This window comes from Leopardus geoffroyi, chromosome A2 (genome assembly GCF_018350155.1).
Source record: "Leopardus geoffroyi isolate Oge1 chromosome A2, O.geoffroyi_Oge1_pat1.0, whole genome shotgun sequence".
Taxonomy (NCBI): Eukaryota; Metazoa; Chordata; class Mammalia; order Carnivora; family Felidae; genus Leopardus; species Leopardus geoffroyi.
The window spans coordinates 56,451,681-56,465,885 of record NC_059331.1 but is presented as its reverse complement, the minus strand read 5'-3'; the positions used below and the strand labels follow the sequence as shown (position 1 = coordinate 56,465,885).

The window sequence follows — 14,205 nt, the reverse complement described above, 5'->3', positions numbered from 1 at the left end:
AAAGTTGAATCTGCTCAGTGTTAAGAGAGTTAAGGTTTGCTCACAGCTCCATTTACCTTGCTGTCTGCATTTCCCTTGAGAATCTCTTCTTGCCATCCTGGCTAAATAAGTATCCTGTTTTGTAATGATCTGTAATCCTATTTAGGCACGTGTTTTGAAACCTTCTGGTATTTCACCAACTTCCAAAAACCCAGCTTGTGAATGGAAGTCTTTTTGACGAATTAGGCTTATTCCCTGGTGTGTCAAATGACATGGGAGGCATCATCCAATAAGTGATGAGGAACCTTCTTAGGCTTTGTTGTATGGGTGATTGCTCTAAGTGTCCTAGAGATTTTATAAGATTCCCAAGGTTTTGATATGTCCTGACATAGCGTCATCGCTTGTAATACTAACTACTGAAGTATCGTGTGTCACAGAATCTCCTTGCCAGCTGCACTGCATTGACAAATACAGCTCTCTGATCCCTTCAGGATCATAAAATAAGCTTAGTAAGAATTCCCAGGACTAACGGGGAAACTGCTTTCAAACAGACACTTGTGTAAACATTGCTGGTCCTCTAATGTTTGCTCTTCTAAATTTAAGTCTGCCCATGACATCTGGCAGACGTTTGGTAAATAATTTCTTCATAAACAGATAGGAAACATTTATCCCTTTCTCCCTACCTGGTACCGCCAGAATTCGAAACTCTCAGGGAGTATTCTCGTATTTTCACGGCAGTGTATTTATTTGCAGAAGTTCGATACGAATCCGTTCTCCTTGCAACAGGACGCCACTGGAAACATTGGTCAGTTGCCAAGGCTTTGACTGGAATGTCATAGTTGAGGGAGATATGCCTAGACTCAGCTACAATCAGAGAGCTTTAAGGAGCTAATTAAGGTTGACTTTGCCGAGCCAATGAAGCCCCTTGGAAAACTTGCCTCGTACCTTGCTTACAAAGTTTCCAGCAGCCCTACCAGGTGAATGAGGAAGGTCGTCACTTCCTGGCAGGTGCAGGAACCTCAGGGTATTTGGGGGATCTCGAGAAGAGAGGGAGCCACCCACACCTATAGGTATGGCAGGCAAAAGCTGATGGCCAGTATTTGGCTTGGCTTCTTTAGCCTGACAAGGCTGTTAAAAGTTCAATCTGACATTCCTTACGAAAAGTTCCAGCGAAGCAGATTGAAAAAACCAAACGCCTATATGACCAATCACCGTTGTGATGGTGCTTGTGTAAACAGGCCCAGCTTCAACTGGACAAGTTTACAAACAAATGTGTCCTAATCTGGCTATCTTTGGTGGAGATGAGGGTGGTTTCAGAGAGAGAGATTGTTCCAGTAACACACCTGTGAAAATGTAAGATCATAGTTCCAATGAACCGTCTTTGAGGGTTCGTTGGTTGTCTATACACCTGGGCTGGGTCCTGAATTCTTCTGGTTTCCTTGAATATCTGACCCTGACTCTCCAAACTAAGGTTTCCAGTTTCCTCCCACTGTGTTGACTGGAAGCACTGAGAACGAAAACTGCTTTTCCCTGAAGCCCCGCAAACCGAAGCCAGACCACCCGAGGTACACGTGAGAGAAAAGTGGCCCGGTGATCTAAGGGCCACTCAGAAAGATCACCAGAGACACACGGATAGCTGAACAAGCTGATCGCAGCCATCCCGACTGGACAAGCTGCCATCGGAGCATCCAGACGTGGACGTGTTCACGGATGGGGACAGTGTCACGGATCAAAGACAAGGAAGAGCTGGGTGCAGTGGTGACCCATCAGCCATCGTCCGCTGTGGAAGACGCCACAAAGTGGACCGACTGCCCAAGGGAACCATGCTGGCAGCCCGTCAAAGACTCCAAGACCCTCTGGAAGAGCTTTCGTGCCAAAGATAGACTTAACTACATATCAACCCCAACGTCCCTTGGAGGACCAAAGAGGAGTTAAGTAAGGAGTGGGGGTTTGGACACCGTGCTGGCATTGACACCAGCTGGAAATAGAATGAATCCTTACCCTAGAGCATCTGATGAAAGAAATAATTAGCCACATTCCTCGAAGCACCCGTTATGGGAAAGATGCCACTCTCCAGTGGATCCAGAAGTATACTGCGGGCTCCGATTTCAGCGAAATGCGACAAAGGCAACGCTTGTGCTAAAAACAATCCTAAGACTGGGTGCTCACAAGTTCTCAAGTGTATACAACTGAGACGCCCAAGACCTGGAGAAGACCGGCACGCAGGCTTTCCCGGAAAGCAAAGAACAATGGGAAATTCTCGGGGTTTGCTTGTATCTGCAGACACCTTTATCAACGGGGTTGCGGTTCCTCCCTGCTGTTCAGAGAAGGCCTCGGGAGTTGTCAAAATGCTTTTAAGCGAGATCATTTCTAGGTTTGGACTGCCGCTAATAATTCAGAGTGACAATGGAGTGACAACCACAGCGTCCAAGGCCTTGGGCATTCAGTGGAAATCACACGCTTCCTGGAGACACCGAGAGAGTGGAAAAAGGGAAAAAAATGAACTTTGGCAACGCTCTGCCAAGAAACCCACTTCACTTGGGAACAACCCGTGCCATCTGCCCTGCTTTGGGAAAGAGTGGTCCCTAGAAGAGGGCTTGGTTTAAGCCCCTGTGGAAGGTTATATGGAAGACTTTCTATGTTCTTTTCGTGACCTAGGAGTTGCTGGCGGGGCTGCCACCAGCGATTTGGATACTATCAGGTACATCCAGGGCCTGAGTTTGCTTCCGGCAGGCTGATGTACCTCACAGACGTGTCTTCACGCTGCCTGAATCCCTTGGTGACATCCAAAGGTGTCACTAAAGATGTCACTAAAGACCTGAAGAGCGGGAGCCCAGAGGACCAGCTCCAGCCTCACTGGACAGGTCAGACCCTGCGAGGTGCCGTTGACCCCCCACTCCCCCGAGACTACAGGGAATTGAGCCGTGGATTCACACTTGAATGACAAGAATCCACAGGTTCCCTACACCCTGTCAGCAGGGAGGAGGTCGAAAGGGACCCGGCTCAGACCAGTGAGCCTCTGCCGGACCTGAACCTCCGACGCGGGGGAACTGGTCCAAGGGAATCAAGCCACGAGGACAACATGCTACCTGTTGTTGTCTAGTACCCCTAAAACCCTAGACACAACATGGTACAGGAACTATTGACCAAAGTACAAAAATCCCGGTAATGCAGAACATTCCTTTCCACCCCCAAGTTTCCACTTGTCTAACCCCAGTCTTCACCCCACCTCAGCAGGAAGTAACGGCCGCGGCCGGGTCGTGGTCCCAATACCCACAAGAATGAGGACGGATCAAAAGACCCTGGGGACTGAAAAGGGTAACCAAAGGGTTAGCAGCCGCAACTTTGTACCCTGACCTTTTTCCTTCGCCACTGAGTACCCCTGACTCTCCTCCTGTAGGGAGGTGGATGTGAGGCTCGCCCTCCTGCCTCTGGAATAAACTCTTGCTTTGCTTTATACTCCATGTCTCAGTGATGGTCTTTATGCGCATCAGGCAGATGAACTTGGGTCCACTACATACGGCAGGCACTCAGTAAAGACCGCTGAACCCACGTGGACTCTGACGCTTGGAGAGTTAAGTGTCTGGTCCGTGGTGACACAGGGTAGGACGAGGAGAAGGGTTTGATTTCAGAACTGTAGGGCCTCTACTCCCATCCACAGTGCTAAGAAGTTTCTGCTCTCCTCCCAAGGCCACCTGCTCAGCCCTCGGCACAGCACCTCCGTGGCCCCAGCCCCTGTCCCTGCTTTGGAGCCAGCTCCCCATTCCGACCTGGAGGTGACAGACAGCTCGGCCCTGTTTACCCAGCTCCACCAACGTGCCAGCCTCATCTGCCAACTTTGGCAATTTTCATACCACCTCGCACACAAAAGAAATCGCACGCTCCCATTTTGGGTTTGGGGGGAGAAAAGGCCCAGTCAGTTAATTACAAAGGCTGCCTCGCCTTGGCACGGGGTGGTGGGAGATGTTCACAGGAAAACGGATTAATTTGGACTCATTGCTTTCCCTTCCACGTCCTCGTTCCAATTAAGACAACACTTGTAACCAAGCCCACCTTCTCCAGAAGCAGCCCCCACACTCCCCAAACAAGCAGTCCTCAGGTTTCACTGGCTGGCTGCTCAGGGTCCCGAGAAGCTTGCTGGGACCTTTGGAAAATGCCAGTCAGGGTTTTAGGATTCTTCTGCCAGGGGTGGGGGGTGGGGGGATCTACGGGAACTGCTTGGTTCGGTGTTTCTGAGCTCACACTGGTGAGCTGGGCACAGCCGAATACTGGACGCTGGCCTGCTTGGACAGAGGCTGGGTGTCCAGGCTGCCTGCTGGTTTCACGCGGGAAGGGGGCAAAATTCAGAGTCTCGGGCCCCGCCCCCCGACCCTACCGAGTCAGACACGTCAAGGACAGGGCCTGGAAATCTGTACCTTCCACAGGCACCAAGGACAGGACCTGGAAAGGCTTTGGGTGGGAAGTCTCAGATCTGCATTGGAAAGCCGTGTTATCTAGGGAAGCTGTTCAGCGTTTCTCTACCCCAGCCTCCCAGAGCTCAAACACTGGGGCGCACCATAACCCTCTTGAACGGGTCGGGTTGGTTGTACAGGTGCGGTGAGGCCCCGACCCATGGCGGACACTCATTACGTGGTACTGATTCCTATCAGTGAACATGACTGAGTTCGTTTCAAGCGGTTGATGAGAAGCAAAAGGTGATGCTTTGGTGCTGCGGAAAGTCCTTGTGCCTTAACTACAGCATCAGCACTGGCCCCGGGCCCTCCACGCAGCTAATCATTCCTTCAGACTCCAAACTCTGCATCACTCTTCTTGTCCCACCTCCCCCCGCCACCCCCACCCCGAACCCCCTGAAACCAGTAAATCATTATCATTAGAAGGTTCAAAGTTGGGAGCCTCCACAGGCTCCTTCGGAATGGAGTGAAAACCAGACACACACCCCCCGGGAACAAGGGAGCCAAGTCCTAGGTCTGCAACATGGTCAAAACCGAGTCGTTTCGTTTGTGGAAAATGAATACATCTGAGTTTGCACCTGTCTCGCCCGGGGGAAAAGTAGCGCGCGCGCCATCGCAAACAGGCGTCTCCCGGCAAAACCCATTCCCTGCTGCTCCGGGAGGCTCAGACTGCCAGAAAGGCTGTAGCTCACGTCCTCTGAGTGGAAAGAAAAAACCCTCACCAAGCAGGGACCCCAGGGTAGGGGTGGGGTAAGGAGGGTCTTTCAGGGTTCATTTCCTTAACATTTAGCAAAGATCATCCGCTCTTGGTGTCCATCCAGACCTTGGCCAGTATAATGAAAGCCAGACGTCACCTTTTCTGAGTTCAGACATGGCCCCTTCTGCCCCCTGTGTTTGATGTTTGTTGTGGAAGGGGGGATGAAGCAGGGGAGAGGAAGAGGTCTCCACTGAGTAGGGCAGATGGTCCACTTATTTTTCCCTTCCAGTTCACAGCCTGAAAATATTTATGAGTTCCGAATCCAATTAAGCAAACATTAATTTACACCAGTTCTGTGGGCAAGGCATTGTGCCCAGGGTGCCCGGCGAGACCAAGGTGAACTCATTCCACTACGGCCCGGCCTGTTGGGGCCTGCCCTGTGCTCTGTGCTCTGTGCTCTGTGCTGGGAGACAAGCCGGGTCTTCATGCAGGCTCCTTACTCTGCCTGGGGCTAAGTGTTCAAGTGACTAGGACAGAAATCAAAGTGATCATGGATATCAGAAGCAAGCACAAGAAGCCAAAGAGGGCAAGCAGGGCCAGGGCACTTCAGCCATGACCCCCCTCAAACCTTCAGTGGGGCCATGGCTTGAGGTTCTCACAGAGGTGTGGGTCTGCTGAACACAGGGGGCACAGGAAACAGCACTAGTCCCACAGACAAGCTGGAAGACAGGCAGGGAACCCATGGACGCACCTGGAACCAGAGGGAAGCACCGCTGGGCAGCCGTGCAAGTTCCCCTGGGGGGACAGGAGCAGGAAACTGGGCCGCACACGAGAGAGGCGGCCGGCTCACGGGGCCTCAGTGAGAGCCACAGCTAGAAAGTGTTGGGCAAAGGGGCTCCATGGAGGGCGAAGCAGGGAGGGTCACAGTCAGACTTGACTTTTAGACCAGTCCTCCTGGTGGGCAGGCCCCTGGGGGAACACTCAGCAGAAGATCAGGCTCCCTTTAGGAAGGGACCTCATGGTCCTTCTTCCCTGGGAAACAGATTTTGCAGCTGTCTGGGGATAGTGACCTGAATCGTGAAGAGTGGGTCAGATCTGAACCGTCCGGGGGGCTTCCTGGCCTGTGCCCCTGTGCCTACCTGTGCTGAGCAGAGGGTGTGACATGTGACCAAGGTCTGACCCCGCCGTGACAGCTCCCTGAGGGCAAAACACATGCCTGGCATAGGATAGAGACTCAGTCAACGCCTGACCCCAGCATCCTAAAGTCCCAGCAAGGCCTTCTACCATGACTCCTATAGGTGTCTGGGGCTGTCCCCAAGAGTCGGCACAGCAGAGTAGAAGTCGTTATGGGGTTGGGTTTTTGAGTCTCAGAAAAATCTCAGATGCAGCCTTCTCTGCCTGGACTCACATCAGTTTTCTTCCCTGCCTGGCTCCTCACCTCTAGGAGTCCTGCTGACAACCAGTTGGCTCCAGCTGGGGACATAGGTTCCAGTCTCCATACGGTCCCCACCCCCGCCCCAGCCCCGGGCCCCATTCGGAGGCCATTCCTTATTCTCTCACCAAGCAGGTCCTTGGTGTTCCTGTCCCCCCCACTGAAATGTCTTTCCCACCCTTCCTCGGAGCAGAGAACTGCCCTCCTGCTTCACCTGGCCTGCAAAATCAGGTTCCTGACAGCCCACCGCAGGGAACCCTGAGGCAGGGGGTGGGTGGGGTTGGGCAGGGCCAAACAGCCACCCTACACACATCTCCGGGCACTTACAGGTGAAAGCCCACTGGTCTCAGGAGATCTCGGTGAAGGGCGCCCCGTCATCAGCCAGGAACACCTTCTGGGGGAGTGTATCAGACAGAGCAGGGAGGGCTCAGATCCTGGGGCTGAAAGCACCTCTCCTTCCTATTCCCCCTGTGAATCCCCTTCCAATGTCTGTGCATACCCCAGGAACGGGATGCTCACTACCCCTCAGCAACCCTCCCTGTCCTCAGATAGCTCTTCATTTTTTTTAAATGTTTTTTTTTTTTTTTATTTAATCTTGAGAGAGAGAAAGAACATGAGCGAGGGAGGGGCAGAGCGAGAGAGGGACACAGAATCCGAAGCAGGCTCCAGGCTCCGAGCTGTCAGCACAGAGCCCGACGCGGTGCTCGAACTCACAACTGCAAGATCATGACCTGAGCCGAAGTCAGATGCTCAACTGAGCCACCCAGGCGCCCTGGTAAATCTTCATTTTTAACAAGTTTTCTGGACAGGTAATACATGTTGCATGGTTCCGAGCTCAAGCGACAGCACAGTGCACACTACGAGGAGGCTCAAAGCCACTCATCTCTGCCTGCCCAGCTCCTTACCTCCCAAGGGATCATTTGAACAGCTGTTCGGGTCTCCTGCCATTGCTTATGCATGCAAACGTTATAAGCAGGAAACCACATTCTTCCATGCAACTTTTCTTACCCCAAATGTAACGTGAGATACACGCTCTCCCGCACCTTGCTTTGCTCAGGAAACGGCGTACCTGGGGCCTTTCCCCATCAGTCCATGGAGGGCACCTTCCCTTTGCCCTCATGGCTGCACATATTCAGAGGGGCCATGGCTCCAGAATGCCCAGCTGCCCCTCCTCCCACATCTCCTGGCCTGGGCCATTCTCCGTCTCTCAGGGCATCTCCTCTCCCCTCTCAGGCCCGGGGGCCACCTGGCCCTCACCCCATCCATAGCCCCTGTATGACACTCCTCCATCCCCTCACCCTGCGTGTGCCTCTGCTTCCTGCTGGGACCCTGCCGGACTCAGGGTCTATAGACCCAGCCCTCCCAGTGCCCCCTATTCTGCCTCCCTGGCTTGGGACCCCCACTCATGTGTCCCGGGTTGTGCCCAAGCCGAGTGCGCAGGTACACACTAGGGCCTCGCCATGCTGATTCCTGGAGCCTCCCCACGATGCAGCCTACCTGTCACCCATCTGCACTTCTCTCTCCGTAGGCTGCCCAGAGGACCCCACCCAAGCCCGAAACTCCCAGCTCCAGGCTCAGGATGCACAATTTGTGTTGTGCCCAGTCACGGAGCGATTTCAGAAATCTGAAATCTGCTGCCAGTGGGGCTGGGTGTCCCTGTGGCCCTTAAATTGCCTCCATGCTCCTCCTCTCCTCCCCCACCCTCATCACCAGCCCGCTGTCTCCCATCCCTCATGGCCGTCCTGGTCCCCCAACTCAAGCCTTGAGACCTGCCTGGCCCCAGCCCCCTGGGCTGAGGCAGTAGCACCCTGGGATTCTGGTTCCTAGCTGCCCCTCCCTTCATCCAGTCAGGAGCCCCAGCTGTGACCCAACTCCATGCCGACCCCCCCCCTCCACTGGTGGGGGTGAGGAGAGGCAGGTGTCTCAACTGCAGGCATCGTGTTCTCCACGGGCCATGGAGACACCGCATCATTCAAGGCTGCTAGGAGCCCACCCCTCCACCAAACAGCCCAGAGATTTGCCCTGTATGGCCCCAGGGACTGCCTGAGCTGAGAAGCTTCTGGTCGTAGATATGTCACAGCCTAGGACACCGCCGCTGCCCTTGAGGGGATGGAACTACCACCAAGCCAGGTGACCCCCCACGAAGGTCACTCTAGAACCGAGTAAGCCCGCACAGTAAACCGGTGCTCTCTCTCCAGGACACCAAGCCAGCAGACGGCAGGGCCACGGTCCTCAGGTGGCGGGCCAGGGCCAGGAGCAGCAAGGGAGCAGGGCTCTGACCCGGTGCGACCTCATCACAGAGACACCAAAGCGCAAGGTTTCATTGAAGCCACCCGCTCCCAGGACCCAGACGCACAAACAGAGACCGATGACACACATACCTGACATTCCGGGAGCTCTCACCTTCAGACCTGCAACGAGAGAGAACACAAACTTAGGATGCGAGTACCTTCCACTATGGGAGATCCACTGGAGCACATGAGCTGTGGGGACATGTGAGGTCCCCAGCTCCCCTGGGATCCCTTCTCCAGTCTCAGCAGACTGTCCCCAGGCCCAGCCCCCAAGGTGTCACCTTGCTGGTCTTCTGACCTGGAATCCCACCCTGAAAGCCACGTCCTCCCAGAAGTTGGGCAGCAACCCCAGAGGGGGGGTTCCAGAGCTCTGTGCCCTGGGCCCTGTGAGGCAGCAACGGAAGGAAAGAGTGAGTGGGGATGGTGTAGCTGGCCTCACTGCATCCTCTACTTGGTATTTCCAGCATCTCTCCCCACTGCCGGCTCTATTTTCAAGGACCCAGAAATCAATTACACCACTTGACGAAGGAGACAAGCCTGAATGTCAAGAAACTGGACAATTAGATCCTATCGCGCATACTTGAACTTTCAACGGAGACTGTGAAATATCCGGCAGCCAAATACAAGACAGCGATGCCTTGCCGCTCTGTAAACCAAAGGAAAGGGGCTTGGGGATTAAAATGCATGCAGCTAAAGGCTTAAAGCCACAGCTGGGCTTCCTGAGTCTGAAGGAGCAAAGGGCTGTGAGCAAGCACATTTGGGAAGCTAATCCCTGGACGTCCCCAATTGGATTTTATTGCCGGCGAGTTACAGAAATAAAAACACACTTAACTCAAAGTCTTTTTTGTACTTTTTTTTTCTTCTGCAAATTGCCTTTTTCAGTAATTGTGCAGACTAACTGCATCACCCCATGAGCACTCAAGCCCAGGGGACAGCTCCTCCCACAGAGCCACCCTCGCTGGTCTTAGGAGAGCACCCCGTGCCCTTTCCTATGTCTGCTGTGTCAATGACAGATTTTACCCCAGTTGTCTTTCAAGCTAACTGACAGCCCAGCCCAGGAAAGTTTCTCCAGGATGCCCTACAGGATCTTAAACACCAACTGTCCGCTGTCTGGAAGGCTCCCGTTGTCCCCAGCTCTCACGGCAGCTACACAACGCAGGCCAGTGCCACTGGCCACTTCCGGGCTCAGCCAGTGCAAAACTGGAAATAAAGGTCAATGATGATGATGATGAGAGACGCCCCTTACTCAGCCTTTACTAGGTGCCAAGCCCAGAGCCGGGCCCTGACACAGGCTATTGATGATTTTCACAGCAACCTGGCAGGCCCAGCATGGCCCTCGTTGTGCCCAAGAGGGACCGAGGCTCCCGGAGGCTGTGTCCGCACACGGTCGCATGAGCGGCCAGCATCGAGGTGCTCTCCTGCCACACCTCGGCAGCCAGAGAGCAAACCAGACCCCATCCAGTCAGGATGGAGGTCACTTGGGCGAGTGACAGAAGGGGGCCCTGGGGGCTTGCAGGTGCTGCTCACGTTTGGTTCCTGATCCAGGTCCTGGTTACCCAGGTGCAAGATCGTGATTAATACAAAGGGCAGATTTGGCCATTCAGATTCCAAAATGTATTCCTCCTATCCATTTGGTCTTTGTCCACAGTTCCTGGCGCACACAGCACCCCGAACCCTTGGGATTTTCTGAGCAAAAAAGAGCAACGGGAACGTCTTCTGTTATCATATTTGTTTGCATGTCCTCCGCCCCTGAAATCACTTCAGAGCCACGACGGGAGCAGGAAATGTTCCACCACACCCGGGATCATGTCAATGCGGTGACCCTCGGAGAGCACCTAAGGATGCGAACTCACGGTCCCGCCCCCTGAAATCAATCACCAAAAGCCAATGATTCGATCAGTCGGGTCTATGTGATGAAGCCTCCGTAAAAAACCTGAAAGGACGGGGTTCAGATTGCTTCCGGTTGGGGAACACGCGGAGATTCGGAGAGTGTGGCGTGCCCAGAGGGCGTGGAAGCTCTGAGTCCCTTCCCCACGCCGCGCCCTGTGCATCTCTCCTACTTGGCTCTTCCTGAGTTATATCCTTTCAGAGTAAGTCAGTACTCCAGTGAGTAAACTGGTTTCCTGAGCTCTGTGAGCCACTCTAACAAACTGATTGACCTCAAGGGTTGGGGGGGCGGCGGGGGGGGGGGGGGGAGGAGTCACAGGAACCTCTGATTTCCGGCCGGTCAGTCAGAAGCGCAGGTTCACAAGTTAGGCTTGCGACCGGCATGTGCAGTGGGTGGGGGCAGTCTTGTAGGACTGAGCCCTCCACCTGTGGGATCTGAGGCCATCTCCAGTTAGAGGGTATCAGAACTGGTGGAACTGTAGGACACGAGGCTGTGTCTTGAGAACGGCCTGGTGGTGTGGGAACTCACCCCCCGGCATGTATGTTTTGGAACTGGGTACCAGAATCTCTACCGGCGGGGGGAGGGGGGGAACCAAGTGTGAAAACCCAGGCTGCCACAGGCTCACGACACAAACACGTTCAGAAATAGCACGGTTTTATTTTAAAAAATGGAGAAGAATAGGGGCGCCTGGGTGGGTCCGAGTCAGCTAAGCGTCCAACATCAGCTCAGGTCATGATCTTGGGGTTCGTGGGTTCGAGCTCCCCCGTCAGGCTCTGTGCTGACGGCTCGGAGCCTGGAGCCGGCTTCGGGTTCTGAGTCTCCCTCTCTCTCTGCCCCTCGCCCGCTCGCGTTGTGTCTCCCTGTCTCTCACAAATGACTAAACATTTGAAAAACTTAGAGAATATACAATATGACAGGGATAAGGACGGGGGATAAGATTAGCTGTGAGCTGACCATTGTTGAAGTGGGATATGAGGGGTGGGAGGGTCTTACGCTGCTTTGCCTACTTTGGTGCACGTTTGAAGTTTTCCACGAGAAGAAGCTGAAACAAACAACACACGAGGGTTAAGTGAATGCGGGTGCCCGCGTCACTGGACTCCTGCCAAGTGGCAGGTGGGGAGTTGGGCCCATGATAAACCATGGCTTCGCTGAGGTGGCCTCGGAGGGGCCAGGCCAACCACTGCCTCTCACACCCATGTCACAGAGATAGATTCAAATCAGATGTATTGTCACGACCTTGGCACCCTTCTCTGGGGGAGACACCCATCAGAGAATCTGGTCCTAGCCACGGACCTCACTCCAGGAAAACCCACACACGCCCCTACAACTCCAGTCGTGGGGTTCCTGTGCACTGCCCGCCAAGACACCAGCCCCAGACAGTGGCATCTGGGACGGCCAGCTCCAACTTCCACAGCTCTGGTGTGCCCCAGCCCCGTGACCTCACTCTCTGGGGCTGCACTGGCTTGAGGAGAGACCTGGCCAGCCTGTGCTTCAAAGGCAAGAGGATGCATGACCTGGGAGGTGACGGCAAACACGCCGTTTCTACAGCGTTTACAAGTGCATGGCTGAAGGAAGATGGGTCCATATGCTCACCAGGGGCTGGGAGGCGGGGGAAACGGCCAGAGGTCGGTCAGAGGGTGCAAGGTTGCCGTTTACGTGGGATGAGGAAGTCTGGAGGTCCAATGTCCAGCATGGTGACCATCGTTAACAAGGCCGTATGGTGTACCGGAATGTGCTAAGGACAGATTTCAGGTGCTTGCACCATAAGAAACAAAGACAATTATGTGAGGAGACAAACACGTTAACTAGCCGGCCTATAGTGATCATGTTACAATACAACACACTATACCCCTTAAATAGACACCATTTTTATTTAAAAAAAAGAAAAAGGGCAAGGTCTGTGACATGAGTGGTCAGTGGCTGTACCTGGACTCTGTGACATCTGTGATGGCAGAAATGACCCCCTTGCCAGGTTCAGGCCTAACCTTTGAAAGGACTGGCAACTTCTGCTATCTTGCTGTTAGAAAGAGAGAAGAAAGAAGATGCTGAGAGGAAGCCCTCACCACCACACGGGGGAGGAGGAAGGCTCCCGGCCCTCAGCCCCGCTGAGCTCCCGGCTGTCAGCCATGGTAAGCAAAGCCTCAGCTGATGTCACACACAGCACAGAGCGGCTGTCCCCACGGGCCCTGCCCAAAGCGGGAAACCCCGCGCAAATACACATGATGACCACTGTTTCCAATCACTCAGCTTGGGCAGGGTTTGGGAAAACCCCAAGCACTGCCTCACCTCTTGCCCCATGAACGTTCCGGCCCCTCATATCCCCCTCACCCCTGCTGCGGACCAAATGTTTGCGTCCCCCAAATTCATACGCCGGAGCCCTACCACCCCTCCCCCAGTGTGGCCCTACTTGGAGATGGGCCTGTGGGCAGGAGCTGAAAGTTCAGTGGGGTCCTGAGGGTGGGGCCCTGAGAAGGCGGCCCACTGCAAGCCAGGAGGAGAGGCCTCAATAGAAACCAACCCTGCCAGACCTCCATCAGGGGTTTCCGGCCTCCAGAAACGGTGAGGGAGTCCACGTCTGTTGTGCAAGCCACGCCGTCTGAGGTGCCGTATCAAGGTGGCCGGGGTCATCACCGTCTGCGGCCTCCGAGCCTCTGCACACACTCTTCCTCCTGCCTGCGGCACTCTGCATAGTCCGCACCCCCGACTACCGGTCCCTTTCCGCAGCTGGGTCCCTCACGGCAGCGGCGGGGGGGCGGGGTGCGGCTCTCACCACCCTCTGGGAACCCGGCCAGGCCTCCCTACCTGCTCGGGCCTCTCAAGCAGACTGCCGTCCTGCACAGCAGGGCCCAGTCTACTGCTCAGATGTCTTTGAGTCATGGTTCCCTCAGTACTGCTCCCTGCCTCCCTGGCTCTTCACGGGGCCCACGGAAGTGCTCCCTCATAGGACGGACGGTGTTCTCCCGGGAAGGTCAGGACACCCTCGACCTACAAGTTCTGCTCCTAGGTACAGGCCCCAGTGAAACACATGACTTTGTGGTAGGAAAAGACCGGATTCAGTGGGCAGAGAGGGGACATTTAGGACCTGAGGTCCCTGGGTGGGGAAAAACACGCATTTTGGAACAATGCTGGGAGGGTCTGACCACAGTGAACCCCTTCAGGTGTGTGGTTCCCCTTAAGCTTGTACCAGGCACCAACCTCCTCCCCATCAGGTCCCCCTCAGGAATGTGACAAAAGACCTGGCTAAAACTAAGTAGCAGGCCATAAAATGTATGACCCACAAGGGATTGAGATGGCCACAGACCACCCCACACACAAGGGGGTCGAAGCAATCGGGAATGGACAAACCAGCACCTAGAGTGATCAAGTCAATAAGGGTAGGACCTGAGAAGGAACGACGGGGAAGGGAAGAGCGGGCTAACCGGAACCTTCTAAAACAGAGACCCTCGCCTAGAGGCCTCGGGCATTCA

At 54.5% G+C, this 14,205-nt stretch overlaps 1 protein-coding gene and 2 long non-coding RNA genes across 7 annotated transcripts in view; 2 read left to right on the top strand and 1 right to left on the bottom strand.

The window, feature by feature from the left end:
- Positions 1-14,205, bottom strand: part of IQSEC1 (IQ motif and Sec7 domain ArfGEF 1) — a 470,459-nt gene that overhangs the window by 326,149 nt on the left and 130,105 nt on the right. For all 5 annotated transcript variants that reach the window (XM_045493961.1, XM_045493960.1, XM_045493967.1 and 2 more), the window contains exon 2: positions 8,941-8,970. In XM_045493961.1, coding sequence (XP_045349917.1) covers positions 8,941-8,970 — 30 coding nt within the window. The remainder of the gene's footprint in view (positions 1-8,940; positions 8,971-14,205) is intronic.
- On the top strand, positions 2,731-3,438 carry LOC123606044. The gene is made up of 2 exons (XR_006716062.1): positions 2,731-2,843; positions 3,214-3,438. It is a non-coding gene; the product is annotated as an uncharacterized LOC123606044 (long non-coding RNA).
- On the top strand, positions 4,371-4,550 carry LOC123606051. Its single transcript, XR_006716069.1, has 2 exons — positions 4,371-4,465; positions 4,514-4,550. It is a non-coding gene; the product is annotated as an uncharacterized LOC123606051 (long non-coding RNA).